This window comes from Aotus nancymaae, unplaced genomic scaffold (genome assembly GCF_030222135.1).
Source record: "Aotus nancymaae isolate 86718 unplaced genomic scaffold, 86718_ANA_hifiasm-v0.15.2.pri h1tg000019l, whole genome shotgun sequence".
Lineage (NCBI taxonomy): Eukaryota > Metazoa > Chordata > Mammalia > Primates > Aotidae > Aotus > Aotus nancymaae.
The window spans coordinates 17,087,236-17,110,968 of NW_026988431.1; the positions used below are offsets into that span (position 1 = coordinate 17,087,236).

At 39.3% G+C, this 23,733-nt stretch overlaps 1 protein-coding gene and 1 long non-coding RNA gene across 6 annotated transcripts in view; one reads left to right on the plus strand and one right to left on the minus strand.

Annotated features, from left to right (window-relative positions):
• The window catches only part of TNIK (TRAF2 and NCK interacting kinase), a 413,784-nt gene that overhangs the window by 343,298 nt on the left and 46,753 nt on the right, over positions 1–23,733 (plus strand). For 3 of the 5 annotated variants that reach the window (XM_064378648.1, XM_064378646.1, XM_064378644.1), the window contains 6 exons: positions 2,216–2,380; positions 5,468–5,707; positions 7,911–8,017; positions 18,561–18,724; positions 21,291–21,388; positions 22,245–22,268. In XM_064378648.1, the coding sequence (XP_064234718.1) occupies positions 2,216–2,380; positions 5,468–5,707; positions 7,911–8,017; positions 18,561–18,724; positions 21,291–21,388; positions 22,245–22,268 (798 nt within the window). The remainder of the gene's footprint in view (positions 1–2,215; positions 2,381–5,467; positions 5,708–7,910; positions 8,018–18,560; positions 18,725–21,290; positions 21,389–22,244; positions 22,269–23,733) is intronic. The other 2 variants (XM_064378645.1, XM_064378647.1) reach the window with 1 other exon arrangement.
• Positions 924–22,388, minus strand: LOC135275872 (uncharacterized). The gene is made up of 2 exons (XR_010343441.1): positions 21,538–22,388; positions 924–1,188 (listed from the first exon to the last, which is right to left on the minus strand). It is a non-coding gene; the product is annotated as an uncharacterized LOC135275872 (long non-coding RNA).

The following is a 23,733-nucleotide window of genomic DNA, read 5'->3' on the forward strand; positions in this document are numbered from 1 at the left end:
TTTCTGCCCTGTTCATTTCTAATGATAGCTTTAGGGCCCATGTGGCCTGTGATCCTGTTAGCAGCAGGGATGCTTTGACTGGAGCCTTGATGCTGATACTTACCAAAAGAATTCTTTATCTAAAAAATGGTTTCTTTGCTCAAGATAGAGTTTTTGGGGGCAAACTTTTCTACTATTGTTTTTAATATACTGTCCCTTAATGTATATTTAAAGCCATCAGTGTATTTCAGAGCCCAAATTAATAATTACAGTATTCCTCACTCGGCATATATTTGGTTCCTGAATTTGGGGTGACAAGTAGTTGGTTTTGATAGTGAGGGTTCAGACACTGAAGAATGCTTGTGTGTGATTTATATATTAATGATTTACTCTGAAAATAAGAAAATGGATAATATCTGACCAATTCCAGTGGTCTAGAAACATTAACCTTCTTTCAAAGAGTTTGGCATTTGAAAAAGTGATCTATTGCATGTCTTGATCTCAGTTATCTATTGCTGTCTTTGTGGGACTTTTTCTTCTTTGTGGTCTTATCTCAAAGCTGGCTTTGTTCTTTTGCTCAATGCAATAGCCAAATTACTATTGCTGATGTAATACTTTGCACACATGCACACACAAAGTATACATGTTCTGGTTTATATTCCTGGCTTTTTGCAGCAAATCTTATTTGGCGTGTGGTAAGCTTCTGGGGCATGGGATTTCAAAACCGAAGTCAACTAGATGCCAATTGTATGTACCCTGCACAGCCATGGTGGGGGAATAGATGTTCAAATTACTCCTCAGTAGAAGCAAGAGGGCTGTTTTTCATTCCGTAGCTCATCTTATTGTGTTAAAATATGTGAGATTAATATGAGTTTAAAAACAGACTTACTTTGTATATTTGATTGAGTCTGCCTCTAGAAAAATTCAAAATTGGATAGGGAGGATGAGGGAAAATAGCTCTTTCAAATTTTTATTTCAAATCAGGCAGTAAAATGAATAAAGATTTTTAGCTGCTACATAAAAACTATGCGAACAGACATGAATATTGAACACCTGCATGGGGGCTCTTAAAATGCTCAGACAGTGAGTCAGCAGAAGAGAATTAAGGCCATCCGTGTGGGGAGAACGGTTGCATTGTCCTGGTGGCTTTAGGAAGAAGCACAACAGTCAAACTGGTCCTGAAGAAATCAAGGACAGGACACAGTAGATCTGGAAGAAAAGTCACAGAATTTTTAAAGTTGTCTAAGATCTTAAGCTGTATCTTATAGTGCACATCTTGTTTATCTAAATTCCTCTTTAAAACTGTCCTCCACGACAGTCTTTCTGCTGTAAATATGTACTAAGGGTAATGATTACCTGTTTAAAAAGAGCATTCACTAGTTCTGTGAGCATTGCCCATGGAGCACTTGGGATCTGTTACCTGCTTTGGGCTGAAAGAGACTCTGGAAGAAAGGGAATGACAAGGAAATGAAATAGCCCGAGAGAAGCAGGGTTAGAGGGGAATAGAATAAGAGGGGAAGCAAGAATGAACACCACATGTGTAGAAACAGGAAGGAAGGGGAGAGCGAGACAGTGGAGTCCAAGCTGGGCATGAAAGAATGATGGGGGCCATTGTATTTAAGGAAGCAGGAAAGACAACTGAAAAGAAAGACCCTTAAAGAGAGAAAAAGAAAGTGACACAGGAAGTCTATTTAAAACAGGCCACGCTCATTAATTAGGCAGCCTGGAACACCCAGTTGCCTATCAGTAGGACACGTGAAGAAACGGAGGGTGCATGTTCTCAGCTTCATCCTCTTGTTCTTCCTCTCACATCCCATGAGTCAACCCAAAGCAATTTTCTATGTTCCCCAAGCCATCTAAATGCATGCTACCATTCCCTTTGATTGTCTAGAGTGCAAACTGTCTCCCTCACTGACCCCATAACATTATGACCAATCAGTAAGATAACATCACAATCAATGCAAGAAAAACTCTTAGCAGGTCACAAATTCCCTGCTAACTGAATAACACAAGATAATGGGTAATAAAAGAGTGATGGCCTGGGTGTTCTACATTTTTGTTGTTGCTAGTGTTTGCTCTTTGCAAATTCTTGATGCAGAACAGAAATAGAGAGTTTTGGCTTCTTAAAATCAGTTGATCAGAGGATTCAAATGGCTGTGCAGGTGACTACAGAAAATCCTTGCTAGAAGGTGAATCTACTTCTATACATCGAGGCTGTCTTTTTTTTGGCTTGTAGGTAGAAGAACGGTCAAGGCTCAACCGGCAAAGTTCCCCTGCCATGCCTCACAAGGTTGCCAACAGGATATCTGACCCCAATCTGCCCCCAAGGTCGGAGTCCTTCAGTATTAGTGGAGTTCAGCCTGCTCGGACACCCCCCATGCTCAGACCAGTCGATCCCCAGGTACAGTCTCTCCTCCATTCCATCAGGCATCCCAATAGGGTGCACCAGAAAACCTATTAAAAGCCTAGGCAATTGTGACATGGATTCAGGCAGAGGACGATCAAATTGTGACCCTTAATATAGAATTTATATAATCACCAATATTGAAGAGTAGAAGAAAAGGTAAGAAAGAAAAAAGCATCACCCTAAAACTTGAGGCAACCACAAACTCACTTCTATGTAAATTGGCCTCCTTGGGAACCCATAGGAGTTTCTGCAAGATAAGAACAAGCATCCTTTTAGTTACAATTATGAGAACTAAAATTCATAGAGACCTTTGAGGTGTGTATATGTGTATACTATATCTATATATATAAGATTTCATTTTCTTGGGACTTTGGCATGAGCCTGAAACTGGAAAAATTAAATGGACTTGGTTAAGTAAAATTACATCTTCTAAGCCAGTGGTTCTCAAAGTGTAATCACTGGACCAGCAGCATCAAGCCTCACCCAGGAACTTGATAGAAATGCAGATTATTGGGCCCACTTCAGACCAACTGATCAGCCACTCTGTGGGTGGGGGAAGGCTGGCAGTCTGTGATTTAACAAGCCCTCTAAATGATTCTAATGTACTTTGGAGTTTGAGAATGACTATTCAAAGCTATACGGTAAAGAAAAATAATTACTCCACTTTTAGGAAAGGAGGGGGTTTCTGGAAGCTCTACAGGACTTTTTTTTTTTTTTTTTTTTTTTTTTTTTTTGAGACGGAGTTTCGCTCTTGTTACCCAGGCTGGAGTGCAATGGCGCGATCTCGGCTCACTGCAACCTCCGCCTCCTGGGTTCAGGCAATTCTCCTGCCTCAGCCTCCCGAGTAGCTGGGATTACAGGCACGCGCCACCATGCCCAGCTAATTTTTTGTATCTTTAGTAGAGACGGGGTTTCACCTTGTTGACCAGGATGGTCTCGATCTCTTGACCTTGTGATCCACCCGCCTCAGCCTCCCAAAGTGCTGGGATTACAGGCGTGAGTACAGGACTTTTAAGTTATAGATGCTAAAATGAAATATGAAGTGAAATAGATAATGAAATTCCATGAAAAATAAAAATAATATAGTTTCTTCTGCCAAATGTCTTAAATTTCTTCCAGGCATCCACCTGTGTTAAGACTTCCATGAAATATTTTAAGGTCACCTTTGAAATATGCAATGCTGTTTGAACTGGAGTTAAAAGAGTAGTGATAAAACCAAGTATTCTTTGTGTTTTAAGTTTGCCTTTAATAAATGAAGTCCAAGATTTTTCAGCACCAGCCGGCTTGGCATATCTTCCTCTCGGTTCTTTTACATTTGTATATAATTCTTTCATGTCTAACCCACGAAAAGATACATTTTTTACAGGAATTTCTATTTTAATATACAAATATCCTCTTTTAAAATCCCTGACTTTGACCTTGGTAGGTACTTTACTTTGGCCTTTAAAAGGGAAGAAGAGAGGGAAAATTTACTTTATGAGAGCAACCAGAGAATGAAAATATAGATATTCTGTGACAGTTAATTCACTTAAGCATTCTTCAAGTGCTTCAGTTTTGGGGTTGTGTGGTGTGGGTTTTTTTTTTTTTTTGGCATATATATATATATATATATATATGTAATTTATTTATTTATTTTGAGATGGAATCTCACTCCATCACCCAGGCTGGAGTGCAGTGGTGGGATCTTGACTCACTGCAACCTCTGCCTCAACCTCTTGAGTAGCTGGGACTACAGGCATACACCACCATGCCTGGCTAATTTTTTATATTTTCGTAGAGAAGGGTTTTCACCATGTTGCCCAGGCTGGTCTCAAACTCCTGAGCTCAGGCAATCTGACCACCTTGGCCTCCCAAAGTGCTAGGATTACAGCCATGAGCCACTGTGCCTGGCCAATATTATTATTTAATATATCTAATGATATTTAACATTAATATAAACCCAATGGGTTCTGTTCTGGTTGAAGCTTAATGTTCAGCTAAACAGGGCTTTGAGGATTTTCTCTGAACTGTCATTAATAACATTCCAGGACTTAAATTTCAAACCAAACAGTATTTGACAGGTCCTTGCACAAAATAGATATTAAACTAATGTTTGTTGAATTAACAGTTTGATTTAGAAGGCACTCTAGATTTTTTTCTCAACCAGAATTTATGGGACACCTTCCCCATGCTGGGCACAGGGCTAGCCTAGGGGATACAATGACAAGCAGGACAGACAGAGCTCCTGTCTCCAGGGAGCTCACCTTCGTGAAGTAATAGGGGACACACTTAGATAAGCAGTATCTACGAGGTATGAGCAATGCTATGGCAAAGTGGTGCTCTGCACTCTAGATTTTAATGATTTGTCTTTAAGAGCACAATTTCACTGAAAGACTGCCTGTCCTCCCTGTGTGAACAATATTACTACATGCCTACTTGGCCCAATTGTGATACTTAACTCAAAAAGTTACATCCTGGTGTCAAGAGGTATATGACCGCATAGATGGTAAGAGCCAGCACAGCAGAAGGTAGAATATCATAGGGGTTAGGTATGTGGCCTATGGGTGTAGAATGCCTGGGTTCCAGTCCATCAATCTAGGGTATTGCTTAACCTCTCTGCACCTTACATTGCTCAGGTATAAAATGAGGGAAATGATTGTATCCACCTCAGGATGGACTCATTGAGTTCATAACAAGTAAGATATTCTGAGCAGTTTTTGTTTTACAGAGCAACACTCTCCAAAGTGAAAGTTGGGAGTTCTAAAGGAGGAAGTTCATAATATTAGAAGAGAAGTGCTTATAAAATATATTGTGTTGCTGGTCAATAAATATTCACTAAATATACAGTAGTTATTGTTGTTATTTCACTGATTCCACTGACTTAGCATTCCCAAGTAAATCATTTAACTTTGTGCCAGCCCCACATATCGTTCCAATGGAAAATTTTGAAGAGCTGTTAAAAACATGCTATATATAGTTGTGATAGACTCTCCATAGTCCAATTTTTGTGCCCCTGAACTTTTTTTCCTTCAGCTGATTGAGGTACTAGCTGATCTGCTTTCTCTTCTAACAGTGCTGTTTTTATGTTGTTTTGATGCTTAGATCCCACATCTGGTAGCTGTAAAATCCCAGGGACCTGCCTTGACCGCCTCCCAGTCGGTGCATGAGCAGCCCACAAAGGGCCTCTCCGGGTTTCAGGAGGCTCTGAATGTGACCTCTCACCGCGTGGAGATGCCACGCCAGAACTCAGATCCCACCTCTGAAAACCCTCCTCTCCCCACTCGCATTGAAAAGTTTGACCGAAGCTCTTGGTTACGACAGGAAGAAGACATTCCACCAAAGGTAGTATTTATTGGGGTGTTTTTTATCATCAGCATCACTGATGAGGATTATTTTTACCACTATTCCAGACCTTTGTAATAGTGGAGAATGTGACAATGCCAAAGCACTTTCCCTTCTCATGTTTGTTTTGGTCTCTCTTCATTCCCCAGCTAAGATTTGGATTGCCGTTTACCATGTCTGACCTTTATTTTCTCCCCACAAAAAACTGAATTCAGGTGGATTGAAGCATATATTCTATGTCCAAAATTAGAACTCTCAACCCCAAGTATTCCAGACTATTTTGCTGTCCATATTAAGAAATAGAGTAGTGGATATTTCATTGATGACTGCATCTACATCAAGACAATTGAAAACCTCAAGATAAAAAGTAGAGAATTCATGTATCCCTATTTTTAACAACACAAAGTGAAGCCAGATTTCAGGGATTCAGAAGATAGTATCGTTCTTCGGATATTTTATTTGCCCTCATTTTAAGGAAAGCTCTTTCTAGGCCAAGTCATAATTTAATTTCATCTTTAACGAACTACTGAGGAAAATCTTTGGGTTATAATGACCAGCCATTCCACTGGACAGAACATCTCTAAGTCTGGGTTCTTTTGTTTTCCTATACCAAGTCATTACTCATTCCAAGAAATGTTCTGGAATGTGGCTGTGTGTATCTGGCTGCAGACAACCTGGAAGTATTTCAAAATACTGGAGATATTTTTTGCATCAGATTCTTCCTGGTTCAGGAATCCCCCTTTTCCTAAGCTTAGCTTAGAGGCTGTGACAAGTGGAATGTTCCACAATTTCCAGAAAATGCCACTGTTAATTCCAGAAGAAAAAGAAGCTTTTACTCAATGATTTACAAATACATTTCCTTATCTTCCTCTCAAAAGGATATTATAACCTGAGTCCCATTATTTTGAAAATAGCCAATAATTTTTTGAGATTCTTTGTGGAAGCAGAAATGCCATCAGAAAAAGGGGTACATAGGGAGCAAAAGTCAATATGGAAAATAAGGTGGGCAGAGGAGCAGACACATCAATGGAAAAACTGAAAATTGAAGTTATTGGTCCACTCTAAAAATATGCGGGCATACATGCATAAAGCTAGGAGAATATTTTAGATGAATTCAAAAACTAAGGTTTTAAGAATTTGTTAGGCTCTTTTTTCTCTACAACTATTTACATTTATGGTAAGGAAAAGAAAAAATAGGAATAGTAATATTTAATTTGAACAGGTGGTAGCATTGATTTGGTGATTCTGCTTTACTGACTCATCTTTGTTAAAATGAATAATAAAAATTAAATTTTCAAAACAAAGGATGACACTTTACACTGAAAGCAATTTCTATGCTAGGATTCATAATATGATTCTTTTAAATAATGGACTCCTTTAGTGCACTTAAAATATTTAATTTCATTTTTTAAATGTCTGTTTTATAAATCGGGATATACTTGAATTCTACCTTAGGTTCCTGCCAAATAAGATAATACATTTTCCTCCCAGGTCTTTTTGGTACTTACACAGCCGTTTTAAAGATCCTTCCAGTATTTTCAGTATTAATTCTGCTTTTATTATGTTGTATTAAGTTCGCTAATTGACCAAAACACAGGGCTTTTGGTTTTTGGTTTTAGTATGTAATTGCAAATCAATTAGAAAGTAGAAACATTCCAGATGTATTGTAGTAGGTTCTCTGAGCTCACCAACAAGGAAGGGACTTACGTCCCAAGCTCTATCCTGATATTCTAGTTTCTCACCAGATTTCATAATTTCCTTATCTGTTTATTAGTTGTGATGTAAACTAAAAGTGGAACTTGGCTTTATCTGGGTGGCTGTCAGCTGATGCAACTTCCAATGAGTTAACGGTGCTCTAAAGAGATTCCTGGTATTCACCACTTTTGCCCAACCAAGAGAAGAGAGGTCAATTATTTTTAGCCCAGTGTATCAAAATTATTAGCTTTACCTATCATTAAATTTGTCTTTAAGATTGAGCATGATCCTCTTTAATGGTTGCTGAATTTGCTCATTGTTTTTTGCCAGGAGACCTTTGTTTGATTTCATTTAGGGAGTTTAATATTTCTTTGAGGAATGAATGAAAGATAGTTCTTTACTGTTTCAGATAGTTTCTGTGGCTTCTGGAAAATCATCGGAAAGGAGGATTTTCTGATGATAGGAAGCTACTTTATGGAAAATATTTCTGAATTCTGGTTTCTTCCAGGTGCCTCAAAGAACAACTTCTATATCCCCAGCATTAGCCAGAAAGAATTCTCCTGGGAATGGTAGTGCTCTGGGACCCAGATTAGGATCTCAACCCATCAGAGCAAGGTAAGGAAGGACGGTGGTTAAGGTGAAAGAAAAAGCTCCTACCCACCTTTCTCATTATTGCTTTCCTAGAAATGCCTGTATTCTTTTTTCACTTCAGTGGCATATTGACTTTCCACCTTCACTGTGAACTTTGATGGTCCAGAACACATGCCTTTGATTTCTTCAGTAGCTTTTCAGAGAAATCAGTATTCAGTGGAGGCTCATGAATTAATTAATTAATTAATGGGGCAACCCAGAAACCAATCAGATGTACCTTAGCTGACAGTTTTTAAAATCTGAGAGTAAAATTGCAAATACAAATCTGGTTGCAATACCCTAAACCAATACTTGAGACTACTTTATAGAGTCAGCAGAACAAAATGACCTGTTATGGCCTGTTTCGAGGTGATTTTCAGGATCAGGTCAAGAAACATGCCCTGGGAACCACTGAGACATTACAAAGCAATTACCAAGGAAATAGTGACCAACCTCAGAGCTTCTCCAGCTTGGCAGTTATAGAAGGACTAGCTCTTACGAGGAAGTTGCCTCTTTGGCATTTTGAAGGTCACTGAAATACAGTTATGCTTCTACTCTTGCTCTGTGACCTCCTTCCAGAATTTCCTATCAATAATATACATTCCTACAGTCAGAAAGTTGCATCCACTTCCACTGGTTGGTGTAGAGGTCTCAAGAAGCTGGAAAGTAAACAATATCTTTACAGTGTCTGAGCAGATTTTCTATGGTAACAGATGCTGTTTGCTGTTATAATTCATCAAGCTTCCCTCAGATTTTTCATGATGAATACATCACTTTTTAGGATCAACTGAAATAGCAAATGGCCTCTGCGAAGGCTATAAAAAGGATGTGCTTTGGCAAGCTGTTTTATTCTTCATTGTGTTCACAATAGAAGGACCCTCCTTTGCTAGTAAGGGAGAATGACTGGAAATGAAGCTTATGATTATGTGCACGTATCTTTAAAATACGGAATGCTTTAAATCACAGAGCTTTAATTTTCCTCTTCACATGAAAAGCCTTAGGGAAGGGGTCAGCCCAGCAATAACTTGGAACTATACTAAGAACATGAATCCCTTTAGGGCAAAGATGCTGGCCCATTCTGCTTGGAATTACCAATTGCAAGAGGCTCTTAATGAGCCATTTTTTTCCAGCTACTTGTTAGGTTCACACTGAGCTGGTGTTGCTAAGCAGCTAAGCAGCACTGAGGAAGACTAGGACCACTGTGACCAGGCAGCCAGAGGAACGTTAGTGCTGGATTGCCAGCCTGAACTTCATCAGTACCCCTCTTCAAGCAGCGATCAATCCCTAATTATCAGTGTTGCTGCTTCTTTTGAACCCTGCCCTTGGGGTTCTGTTCATTGGATCGGTTGCTTGGAATTTTAGTTTCTTTAGATCAAGTATTATTTCAACTTTAAGTATTTTTCCTTCTGTCAACCAAGATGAGAGAGAACTATCATTATATAGTGAAATAAAAAGCCGCTTTCATTCCCTCTGAAGTGCTATTTTAATGACATTAAGGCCTAAGATAATTGTATTTGATTGTCAGTGGCTTATAAAATAATGAGCTTTTCCTCTTGGATATTATGCTTTATCCAAAGAATGCTGACTTTGTCAGAGATGGCTAACATTTTTCTACTTACAGAGGAAAGGAGGAAGTGAGCTAAGAGGTAATAGTTACTTACCTACAATGAAAGTCAGAGATTAGGGGTGGGGGGTGAAGAAGCCTCTTCTCTGCACATAGGACAGTCTTACAGAACACCCCTTTTTATGCTATCATGTGTCTCCACGTGACCACCATTTCAGATGTAAATCAGATTTCCGGCTCTAGATTGCATTGCGTTTTTAAAAGCTTCAGGATTTGGTTTATTTACTGTGATAGCAATAGCTTTAGTTCACCTTTGTTGCACAGTATAATCACCACAAGTTTAGTGACCTGAAAGAATAACAGTTTAATATTTCTCACGACGCCGTGGGTTGGCTAAGGAGTTGTGCTGCTCTCACCAGGGCTCACTTGTGCAGTTGCACTGAGTGGTTGGGTGGGCTGTACCTCTTGCTCCACGTGGTCTTTCATTCTGGGCTTCTCTACCCTTTGATGATCTCAGAAGAGCATTTAAAGAGGGAAAGCTCCAATGCACAATGACTTTTGAAGCCTTTTGCTTGCATCATCTTTGCCGATATCCCGTTGGCCATCACAAGTCACTTGGCTAAGCCCTGAGTCAGTATGGAAAGGAACTCCACAGGGACATGGACACGAAGAGATGTGATTTTGCCATTACTGTGACACAGACCCCTACTCTATGTTGGTCCTAATGAAGTTCTCATAGTTCTTTTTGTGCCATCTGTCAGATGACCACCCATCCATAAAGCCATTTCAAAAGGGGTTGCTTTTAAATAATCTGTCCTTTGCAGTGCTTCTAAGCTTTCCTGTACTTGGTCAATGTTCTGTTTCCTCCCAGCCTTTTCTTTGAAGTGACTCCCAAGGGTGACTAGGAAATTTGCAAAGTTAAAATGGATTCCAGTAAAAATGACACAGCTAATAAGGGACAGATTCAGCATGTTTTGTTCTTATCATTCTTTAATTCATTTGTTAAATTCAGCAAATATATACTGAAGCTGCATGTGGCCCTGGGACCCAGTGACTCAAACCAAGACTGCCTGACTCCAGGGCCCAGGGGTCATAATATACCTGCTGCTCTTTGGGACTACAGGTACTAGCAGGGGCAAAATTATATTTCTAGCCTCACTTTCTTATTTTGCTTTGAAGTAAATATGTGAATTAACTAAAAGAGGCAGAACCTCTCTCTTCTCCTTCTGTGGCAAACTTAGGGACCACAAGTTTAAGGTAACAGTGTCTCAACCCAGAAGGAACCTGGCCCCTCAAGTCACCACTTAGAGAACCATCAGGGAGAGCAGTTCTACCTGTGTATATTGTGATGTGAGTGAGAAATAAATCATTGTTGTGCTAAATCAATTTTTAAATAAAAAAACGAGGCAGGGCCTAATGGTTAAGAAGCTCAGTTTTTGCTTCCTGCATTTAGTAGTAATGAACTCCATTATTAGGTGCAAGATGTTTTATAGTAAATGCAGAATGTGCGATATTTTTCGATAGTTTGGGAAACAATGTTTAAATCAGTCAACTACTTACTACCCTGAATAGAAGGCTTTGGAGTTAAAATGGTCAGTATGTAAGCATGTACCTACAGCTTGAGAACAAAAGTAAAGCTTTTACTATTTTGAATATCCTTCCTTCTCCCCAAAAAAGCCCCTATTATGTCACTCTTGCACTGTCCATGTGCACCACACCAAATCAAAGAGCCCTATAGAAAATATATTTTTAATTATATACATTATTAAGCAGATACAGCTGTACAGCCATTGGTTGGTCAAAAAGTGTTATTGGGCAATGCCTGCAGTTCCCTGCCTTCTGCCTGATTAGGGCAACTTATTACTTATTTCTTTATTTAGTGAACATCTCTGGAGCACACACACACATATGTCTCATTTATTCATTCATATATATATATATATATATATATACACCAATTTAAACAGTGTAACTATTCTGTGAGGTGCTGACTATAATCACCCTCATTTTACAGAAGGAGAAATTGAAACTAACATGTGTCCAAGGTGAACAAAAGTAGTAAGTGGTAGAGCCAAGATTTGAGTCTACATTCTTAAGCACCGTTCTGGGCTAATTTGTTTAGCATGGGTGCAGCTTGCTTTGCTGCCTCATTTTCCCAAGGCAAAAGAGCCCTTGATTTGTCGACTGACACAGCACCATTTTGTCCCCACCACTCTCACCATGTGCTTTAGTGAGTCTGTTAACAGCTCCTCTTGATCTTACTGTTTTTTACGCTTATGTTGTGGCAATCACTATCTTTTCAAAGCTGTTGTCCCATGAGACCCATTTATATAGCAAACACTTCCCTTCCGGAGCTAGACCTAGTGTCATCAGATGCTTTTGATAGTTCCCTTCCTAGATGGCTAAAGTCTGGGAAATAACACAGTCACCCTGACCCCATGCAACTGTTCCCTGCCCTTCCTTCTCATGCATATGTAGCTGGGAACTGCTCAGACTGCAATATCAATAGGTAATTCTCACCTGTTATATAAATTCCCAAATGCCTCATGCTGAGAGGGTGATCAGTTGAATTCAAATCAAGATTTGATTTGATTTGATCATTTAAAAATACTATTTGTAGGCCAGGCATGGTAGCTTACACCTGTAATCCCAGCACTTTGAGAGCCCGAGGCGGGCAGATCACCTTGGCAAGAGATGGAAACCATCCTGGCCAACATAGTGAAACCCTTTCTCTACTAAAACTACAAAAATTAGCTGGGCATGGTGGCGTGTGCCTGTAGTGCCAGCTACTTAAGAGGCTGAGGCAGAAGAATGGCTTGAACCTAGGAAGCAGAGGTTGCAGTGAGCCAAGATCACACCACTGCACTCCAGCCTGGAGACAGAGTGAGATTCCGTCTCAAAAAAACAAAAACAAAAACTATTTTTAAATATCCCAGGCACTTTCATCCTTAACATTGATGTATGCATTCTTTTTAAAGTAAATTATAATTTGATCAAACAATTACATTCGAATATGAAAAGATTCAAATTAACTCAGAAATACCCAGTCAAACCCAATGACTAAATGATTAATTTCAAAAAATAATTCTCTGTCCCATCTCAAACCTATTTTCTTATGGCTCATTTCTTCTCATTGGCTGTGTCATCAAAGAACAAAGTAAAGTGAAATTTGGCAGTCAGCCAGTTAATTAAAGACTTGGCCCAAGCATTTGGGCCACAAAATTACTTTGTAATCCCAATTTTCTGTTTTGACTTTTTATGATTCAAATGAATGGACTAATTGCCACATTTTTACTTTACTGGGTGTTTTATAGACCAAACAGCATTATCTGCAGGATAGCAAATGTCTGAACTAAAAGTTAGCATTTAAAGAAATCCATTTGGATGTTTTCAGGTTTTTACACTTTCGGATCTGAATAGGCTCAGTTAAGATGTGAACAAGGAATATCTATTATTTCATGGGATTCTTCTGAAATTGATCCTCTTAAGAGCATTTATCTCGGACCCCACAGCCCCAAGGCCAGATGATTTAATACATAATAAAGGAGAGAAAAATGTGAACAGCATGACATTTTCTCAAACCACTCATGTTTTTACCAAAAGAAAAGGTGGAAAAGGGATTGTAAAGTTGTCTCTGTTTCTGTGTGGTAACATAGAGACTAATACTTCTTTCAGTCTCCAGCAGCAAAAATAGCAACCTATGAAGATCAGCACCCACACTGGTTAGCTCTGGTGAGGAGAACTTGTACTAATGAGGTCCTGGTCAGGGATTTAATACCCATGGGATCCAATTAGCTTCACACAGGAAGAGGCTCTGAGCCCAGTCAGGACGTACGCTCATCCCAGCTGCTTCTGCTAATGCCCATGTTCCTTTTTACACAGGACAGCCCTGCCCCGGCCTCATCATCTGACTTGGCAGCAGCCTCCTAACTGGTCTGCCTGCCTCTCTCCTGGTCAGTCATTGACGTGTACCACAGGAGGTACACATTCCCCTCTAGGCTTTAAAGGCCACTGTTATACAACTCACCCTTTTCTTCTGATCACTCTGTTCTCCCAGGTTTCCAAACACAGACTTGGTACTCGATTTGGCTGGTGTCCTCTCTGCACCCACATGCATCAGGAAAAACAACCCAGCCCTGTGTCTGCTCCGACTGTTCCCCAGCCTTCCTGCTCCCTGCTCTAACGCCCAGTCAAGTTCTTTCTCCTTCATAACACTGCCGTCGACCATTCCAGTCTGCACTAATTGTCCCCCAAACTCCGACGATACTTAGTCTCTTTCACACGCAACATACAGTTTTGCCATGCTCCCTATTGTCTCCACGGCATATATCCCATCTCCATGATTATGTTGTAACTTGACTGTATGCCCTGCGGCCTGTGCTTCTCCTCTATCCCTCATACTGGTCCAGTAAGTCTCACAAAGTTGGTGCTTAACACAAAAGTTTTGGCTAAATAATCAAAGGAGTGCTACATTAGAACAAGTAGCTCTATCCTGCTACCACACCAGAGCCACCATGGAAGAAAACTCAGAGCATCTATCACCAGCTACCCTCCTCTCAAGAGATTTTTTATTTTTTTTTGTAATACAAAGAATACTACATTACCATTCCACAAAATGAAAGCAACTCCAACAAACCTTAAAATGCTTATCATTCTTAAATCTGCAATACAGTTGGTGAGCAGTACATTTTTTAGCGCAGATATTTTTGGAATTATTCAATTATGCATAATAATTTCTGACCACTATTGTTTAATAAAAGAGGGCAGTGTGGAAGAATTTGCTATTGGGGAATTAAAAGAAATGAGATTGTTTCTTTATTTTAAAAAATGAAAAATTTGAAATTAGATTATTTCAAAAGTATTACACATTTATCATTTAGACGTTTTCTAAATGAGTATTTCCAGTATGGATCTAAATCTATTTTAGTCAATTTGATGCACACAATTGTCATGAAAATAGTTACTTCACAAGGAATACCATTAAAATATCACAAATTTTGGAAGTTTTTCTTAAGTTTACCAATGATCACTCTGCAACGGATTTTACTGTTAAGTTGACTTAGCAACCCCTTTACCACAAAAGTTTCAAAGATAATATTGTTAGAGTCTACATTTATATGATCAAATTAACAAATCATGAGAACATATTTATTTTTACCTGTGTTTTTCACTGACGCTTTCCATAGTCACTATCTATTCCTACTCAATCAAATGTTTTTGACAGATAACATTACCACAAAGCAAGATTCTTGAGTTTCCAGAAAGAAATTGTTTGGTTTAATTGCTGCTTATAAAGTTGCCATTGGTGACCGGGTTATTGGTAGACTAAACTAAACGTATCTCAAAGGAAGGGGTCATATCATTTTCAAATTTATTTGAGAAACATCTGACATCCAAAACAGTACAGAATACCTGATACATACTTGGTACTCTTAAACTGGGCAGAGCAAAGTTAAAGCATAAAATTATGTTTTGATAAAATATCTCATGGCATTAAAATCATAGCTGTATGGTGACTTAACAAATTCCATTTGGGGAACTGAAGATATTAGAACCAGGGAGGAAGCTGACATGAGATGTTTGTCTTCTCAGCATCTGAGTGGCAATAGATTTGAGCTCTGAGTTTCAGGTCTCCCTAAATTATCTGTGCCCAGCACTATGTAAATCTAACAGAAAAATAAAAAGTCCTATGAGTTACACATTTTAAAGGAAGATCTTCAGAGAAACCTTGAGAATGCTGCTTATTTTTTTTTACAACAAAATCATAAAATCCTCAGCAACTGCCTCCCACCACCACTGTTTAGATGTCTCATGTTTTGGTACAGCTTCCCTGATGGCCAAAATTGGCCTAGGTGGTCCTGCCTCATGCTTCCATATGGCTCTGTGCTCACTGTGTGAAATGGGCTGTGTGTATCTAGCTAAGCTCACAGAGAGCACAGGCTGTGTCTTGTTCATTATCATATCTCAAATGCCTGACCCAGTGCCTGGTATAGAACAATGGAGTGAGTGAATGGATACTGCTTTTGTGGTGGCAGTAAATAAATGAAGACAAATACAGTAATACCTTTTTATAAAATGGAGGCTAGTAGCCTACCAACAAACAAATTTGGTCTTGAATCAGCATTTTATAATAATGATCAAATAACTTTGATAATAATCTAAGTATACAAACACTTCCTGCAAGCAAATAATAAAAAATACAAAGACTCCACCAACTATAAGAACAAAGGACTTAATTAAGCAAGTCACAGAAGAGAAATTACAAATGGCAAATAAACATGAATAAAAATTCTTCTACCTCAATAGTAATTTTTAAAATTGCACTTAAATAATGAGATACAATTTAGCATAAAATCTTGTATAAAGTGAAATGGACCATCACATTTACTTCAATGAAAATTAGTCATACCTTTATACATTCATACACACATATGCACACACACACACATCCCAAACTTACACCTGTTCACCCGACAATTCTAACTGCAGGAAATAGAAATGTGATTGGCTATTTGTATGCAGGGAGATTATCATCTCATCGTTATGTGTCACAGCAATGTATTGGAAGCACCTTAATATTTAATAGTAGAGGAATGGTCAAGCTAACTCATCTATATAATAGACAACACAGCTATTACACAAGCATAAGAATATACTCACAATGAAGGTAAGGGAAAAAAGCAAGGTGTAAAAACGAATATACAGTATGCTTCCATATATACAAAAGAAAAAACTGAATATAGAGTATGCTTCTATATATACAAAAGAAAAAAACCCTGGCAACTCTCATTCTATTCTTTGTTTCTATGAGTTTGATGTTTGTAGATTCCACGGATAAGTGAGATCATGTACAATAGTAAAATATAGTTGAGTATCTCCTGGTACAGAGATTAGGTGTGTTGCTTCCTTATTTTTTCCCTTTTAATATGTTTCAAGATTTTTAACAATGAACACAGAAAAAAAATGTTTATAAGCCTTCTTTGAAGATTGATCATCCAGAGCCAGTACTATAAAAAAAAATTTTTTTTATTATACTTTAAGTTCTGGGGTACATGTGAAGAACGTGTAGGTTTGTTACATAGGTATACATGTGCCATGGTGTTTTTGCTGCATCCATCCCCCTGTCATCTCCTTTAGGTATTTCTCCTAATGCTATCCCTCCCCAATCTCCCCATCCCCTGCTATCCCTCCCCTAGCCCCCCACCCCCTGACAGGCCCCAGTGTGTGATATTCCCCTCCCTGTATTCATGTGTTCTCATTGTTCAGCACTCACTTGTGAGTGAGAACATGTGGTGTTTTGTTTTCTGTTCTTGTGTCAGTTTGCTGAGAATGATGGTTTCCAGTTTCATCCATGTGCCTGCAAAAGACATGAACTCATCCTTTTTTTTGTGGCTGCATAGTACTCCATGGTGTATGTGTGGCACAGAGCTAGTACTTTTAATGTGATGAACAAGAGTTCATCCTGTCCACATCAGTATCTGGTCAGAAACTCTACAAAGGAAGGTATGACTGTCATCTTCCGTTGATCCCTTCCTCTCAAGATCTTATAAGTGCTCTCTTTACTTCTTCGCACTGGGGACTGGACTATGCTTGTGTCTATCAATGGCAAGATCTTTTTCCCCCTAGCTTTACTGAGGTATAATTGACAAATAAAAGGTATAGATATTTACAGTGTACATGATGTTTTGATATATGTATACAGTGTGAAATGATTACTAAAATCAAGTTAATCGATATATCCATCACCTCACATAGTTATCATTTTTTTGTGATGACAACATTTAAGCTCTCTCTTAGCAATTTTCAAGTATACCTTATTATCTGTAGTCACCATGGTGTGCAGATTTCCAAAAGTTATTCATGCTGTCCAACTGAAACTGTGTTATTTGACCAACATGTTCCCATTCTCTTCCTAGAGCTCCTGGCAACTATCATTCTGTTCTCTGTTTCTTTGAATTCCATGTTTGTAGATTCCACATATAAGTGAGATCATGTAGTATTTTTGTCTTTTTGAGAGAGAGAGAGATCATATTTTCTTGATCCATTCATCAGTGGACACTTAGGTTGATTCCGTATCTTAACTACTATGAATAGTGCTGCACTAAGCATGGGAGTACAGCTACATCTTCAATATCGTGATTTTTTTTTTTCGTATTGACTTCATTTCCTTTGGATATATACCCAGAGGTGGAATCTCTGGATCCTATGATAATTTTATTTTTAGTTTTTTGAGAAATCTTCATACTGTTTTTCCATACTGGCTGTACTATTTTGCATTCTCACCAACAGGGTACAAGGGTTCCCTTTTCTCTGCATCCTCACCAACACTCACTATATTTGTCTTTTGAGAATAGCCATTCTGATAGGTGTGAAGTGATATCTCATTGTGGTTTGGTGGGGTTTTTAAATTTTTTTATGTTTTTAGTTTTTGAGACACATGGTCTTGCTCTGTTGCTCAGGCTGGAGTGTAGTCATGAGATCATGGGTCACTGCAGCCTTGACCTCCTGGGCTCAAGTGACCCTCCCACCTCTGCCTCTCATGTAAGTGGGATGACAGACACATGCCACTATGCCCAGCTAATTTTTTATAGAGATAGGATCTCACTATGTTGCCCAGGCTGGTCTGGAACTCCTGGCCTCAGGTGATCCTCCCACCTCAGCCTTCCAAAGTGCTGGAGTTATAGGTGAGAGCCACTGTGCCTGGTTCATTGTGGTTTTAATTTGCATTTCCCCAATGATTAGTGGTGTTGAGCAATTTTTTTCATATTCCTATTGGCTATTTGCATGTCTCCTTTTAAGACATGTCTATTCAGGTCCTTTCCCCATTTTTAATTGGGTTGTTTTCTTGCTATTGAGCTGTTTGAGTTCCTTATATATTTTAGGTATTAACCCTTTTCAAATATGTGATCTACAAAACTGGCAAGGTCTGGAGAGTGTAACCAATGTGCTCCGCCACTTACACAGCAACCCTGATCTCCGGAGAACTGAGCCCATCTTGGAGAGCCCCTTGCAGAGGACCAGCAGTGGCAGTTCCTCCAGCTCCAGCACCCCCAGCTCCCAGCCCAGCTCCCAAGGAGGCTCCCAGCCTGGATCACAAGCAGGATCCAGTGAACGCACCAGAGTTCGAGGTAAAACTTTCTCTTACCTTTACCTGGCAACACTGCCTGGGAGGAAAGCTGTGGACAGGGAATAAGGTTAGTTACTTCCTGACTCTGGTCCAGGCATGGCCACCACTGTGTGATCCTGAAGAGCCCCTCAGCTGCTCTCAACTCCAGTCTCCTCAGGGGAGTGAGCCAGTGTCCCTAATTATGTGTGAACCATCAGCATGGACAAAACCTTTTCTAATCTCAGACACCAGTGTTTTCCAGGGAGATCACCAAATGTCAGTCTTATTCGAAAATACAGTCACTTGCCAGTCACCTGAATTTCTGTTTCCTTTTGATTGCCAGTTTTCAGAGTTTCATTTACCTACAAATGCCCTGTATCCATTGCACCAATTGTCCTGTTTAGTATTCTGAACATAGTTCATATACATAGTTCAGAATACCATGTATTTCTCAAAATGAAATTCAGTAAAGACTAAGGTAGAATACACTTGAAGGAGGGAATAAAATCTTTGACTGAAAAAACATATTTGACTCCTCTGGTTATTCCTATTAGGTAAAAATTAGACTCTCTAAATATATAATTCAAATTATTGTTATTATTTGAGACAGAGTTTTGTTCTGTTGCCAGGCTGGAGTGCAGTAGCACGATCTCGGCTCACTGCAACCTCCGCCTCCTGGGTTCAAGCAGTTCTCCTGCCTCAGCCTCCCGAGTAGCTGGGACTATAGGTGCACACCACCATGCCCAGCTAATTTTGTATTTTAGTAGAGACAGGGTTTCACCATGTTGGCCAGGGTGGTCCTGACCTCCTGACCTCGTGGTCCACCCACCTCAGCCTCCCAGAGTGCTGGAATTACAGGCGTGAGTCACTGTGCCCGGCCTCAAATTATTTATCATTGTTTAGTTTCCATTAATGAGGAAGCCTATGAAAAACATTATTACTGTTCAGGAGATGATACATAATAATACGTGTTTCTAGCCAGTTAAAATTCACTCTTCCAGAATTAACTTCTTCAGAGGATAATTTTGCTTCCAAGTGATAAAGACGAGTACTTTGATTGCAATTCGAGAAATACTGACATACTACAAGTTTCTCTGTCTGATGAAAACCTTCAGTTCTTTATTCTTTCTTAGACTCTATTACATGCCACCTCCTATTACCCTTATATCTCCTAATACCCTTTTAGGGTGTTAGATAAGTAAAATCACTGTATTTCCATTTTGAAAAGCTTGATATCTAACATGTGATTGATGTTCACATCTCTGAATTGGGATATGGACTGGCCAATAGCTGACTCTATATGCATTCTTCTGATATCGGTGGCACATCTCAGAGCTGTCTACTATATGTCTTTGTTGCTTTGATCCAAATATAAATTTCCTTAATTTAGAAAACCACCAGGTGTGGTGGCTTATGCCTGTAGTCCTAGGTGCCCAGGAGGCTAAGGTGGAAGAGTTGCTTAAGCTCAGGAGTTCATGCTGCAGTGAGCTATGATGGCCCCACTGCACTTCAGCCTGGGTGACAGAGAGAGCCCCTGTCTCTGAAAAACATGTAGGAAAGAAAGAAAAACATCCATTCTGTTACCTTTCTTCTATTTATAGGCAACTTCATATTCTTAGAGCAAATTCTTACATAAACCAAACTTAAATACATACCATTTTAATTCCCTGATCTGATCAGGCTTACTTTTTATTTCCTTCAGCCCCTCGTTTTTCTGGATTAAAAGGGCGCTTGTATCCCCAGTATGTCCCTGTCCAAGAAAGACCACTTTAAAAAAAAATAAAAACAACCTCTCCTACCCTAAATTGCATCTTCTCCACCTGTAGGCTCATAGACCGCAGAGATGCCACTTGCTCTGCAGCTGTCAGGGTTCCCGACCTTGCTTCGTACCTCCAGTCTCGGGCCCTTCTCCTGCCCTCACCTCATTCTTTCATTTTTAAAGGGCTGAGACCACTCCCATCCCCAATTAAAAAACATTCTGCCAAATAAAATAGGTTTCTTTTTGTTTTTCCTCTCACAAAATTTCATCAAAATAACCTATCCTGATTGGACAAGTAGTAAAAGAAGAAAACAAGCATAGAACCTTAACTTAGGTTCGTTTAGCATAGTGATTGAGAATAGGACTTTCAGAAATCAGACAGAACTCCTGCTCTGTCCATAATTTCAGTGTGACTTCAGGACAGCTGTGGCATCTTTGTAAGTCTGTGTTCCACTGTAAAATAGGAAAACAGTGCCACATCATTGGGTTGGAATGAGGATTAAATGAAATAATTGACATAGAAAGCATTTTCTCTATGCCTGACACATAAGAAATGCTCAGTAAGTGGTGGTGGTACTTGCTACAGGTTTTTTTGTTGTTCTTGTTACTAGTGACTTCCAGGTGACAAGCCTAAATGTGTTTGCCTGAACATTTATTATATTTTTCATGGATGTGCTTGAGGATTTGCTCAAGTGAATGACGTGTTCACTGAGTAATACCAATATGATGACTCATCACAGATGATTCATTAAGAACTTGACCCAGCACTTTTTGATGGCCATCTCTTTTTTTTTTTTTTTTTTCCTTTGTCCTCTGTTTTTTCCTCTAGCCAACAGTAAGTCAGAAGGATCACCTGTTCTCCCTCATGAGCCTGCCAAGGTGAAACCAGAGGAATCCAGGGACATTACCCGGCCCAGTCGACCAGCTGTGAGTGCTTTTCTCTGCAAGAGTTTTGAACTCTTTAATTTACCAGAGAACCCACATGATTAAGTAGTTGGGGATACACTCATGATATGAACAAAAATTGTTGAGATTAGTAAACATGGATGCTAGAAACGTCCAGAAAAACGTCATACCTGATTAAAAAAGAACAAAAGATATCTTGGATCGCCTCCTCTGCCTTTGGATATTTGCTGATCATTAGCAGTCCTTTAACAATAAAACAGAAAGAGAAACAACTCTTATCATTCTATAATTTCTACTCAGCAACTTTGGCAAAAAGATGTTGAAAGGAGCAGTTAAAGAGACTTGGGCACTTTCTATGAATTTCTTTTATCTGTTCTACTCTCTCCCCATATGATTTTCCACATGAATTAATATTACAGTTTTTCTGCTATTTTTCACGCCTCCAAGACTAGGTTCTTGGGACCAAACTTGTTAAGCAGGGTCCGACAGGGGTCCTAACAACTTAATATCCGGCTTCACTGCTATAATATGATAGACCCACAAGTAGCCTTAAAGAAAGAAGTAAGAGTGTGGAGGCTGAAATTTGAAAGTTGATAATTTGGAATGAATTACTATCCACTTACTCTGTTTAAATGAGAATCTTCTCTGTGAAATGAACATGAAGCTTTTTGGTTTACTCTCTTTTTAACATCTTAAAGTAAGGACATATATTGAGAGTAATGAAGGGATTTGCAACATTCTGGGTTGACATTCTCTTCGCCTTTTTGTGTTTATCAGTTGTGTACTAACAACTCCAATTTTGTGTCTAATCTGCTGCCTCTCTGCTGGCTTTTCATCCTTCTGTGGATTCTTCTGGATTGGGTTCCTCTCATTTCAGAGCTATAAAAAAGCTATAGATGAGGTTAGTATTACCTTTTCTTGGTCATGCTTTCACAAAATGCAAATATTAAACTTATTTCCGGATGTTGACATTCAGAAAGGTGGCCAATGGGAGCACAGATTTGAAGACCACTCATTTGCAGCAATCTGCTGGGAGGAGAGCCCCTTCAATGGGGGCCAGCTTTAAGACCCTCAGACCTCCCCATATAGCCTCAGAGACCTTTTTTCTAAGCTACAATGTCACTTTTCCAGTGTTCAGTCTGGTGAATGACAAGTATTCATGCTTTATTAATGGCAGCTTCTCCTTCCAGTATCTTCCAATAGCAAACATATACTTGCCAGCCTTGCTAGTGAATGACTCTCAGCAGTTTTACTAACAAGAAAAGAGATACCATTCTAGGGCACTCCAAATTTAGAGTGTGTGATTTGTGAACAAGGAGTTAGTAGGCATTGTTAGATTAATTTTGTGGGACATTAACAACAGCATCAGCAGCAACATCAGCTTTAGTTAATGAATCCTGGAGAGTTAAGTGACTTTACTTCCTTATCTGTGGAGACATTTTCCATTAGAAAAATATATGGCTTTGTCAATCGTAGGTAGCTTGCTAAGAAGGATGACTGCCTTACTGCTATTTGTCAGACCTGCATGAATACAGCAGAGTAGAATTTGTTTTTTTTAAGATCCAGGCCTTGCAAAGGGTCCTAAATGCATGGAATCTAAAGACTACCATCATGGCTTTAAGGCTGTAACTCTGCTGAGCACTATTTTTGTGAAATTATATGGAGAAAGCACTGGCTTTGGGGTCAGCAAGCTGCATTCAAATCTTGGCTCCCCCAGTAAATAAATGGCTGAGACTAGTCTCATAACCTCTCTGGGCCAGAGTTTCCTCATCTGTAAAATGAGAATAAAAACACCTCCCCACCTCACAAGATTGTTTAGGATCATTTAAGGTAATGTGTGTAAAAGCATTTTATGATATGTAACGTGCTATAGAAAGCCAAGGGTTTGATTAAGGTTTGGGCCAGAGGCATGGAGCTATTTTGGCAGGTGGGAGAAGCATGTTTCTATTCATCTGGTCTTCACCAAAGAGCCTCACTTTTTCAGACTTATGGCCACTTCGCCACCCAGTAACTGAGACAGTTATGATCACAGATGAAGGATTGTTGCTTCTAAAAGAACGAGACTCTGCATGTTGCAGTGTTTGGATGGCGTTTATAGAAATGGAAGAGGGGAGTGTTTTTAATTGCTCTGTGCCATGGCCTTGCTTGTCCCTCTCCCTCATAATAGTGAGAAGTACAGGGATTATCACAACTTTTGCTACTTTGCTCCCAGAACAGGTAAAGAAAGACAATGAAGTTCTGGAGTTAGAGTTGCCAATAAAATGGTTGTGTGTGTGCACAACTCGAGAGGAATTACATGAGTTCAGAAATTGGCTTGACGGGCTGTCATTAAGGAAAAAGTTCTTGCAGATTTCATCTGGTTAACC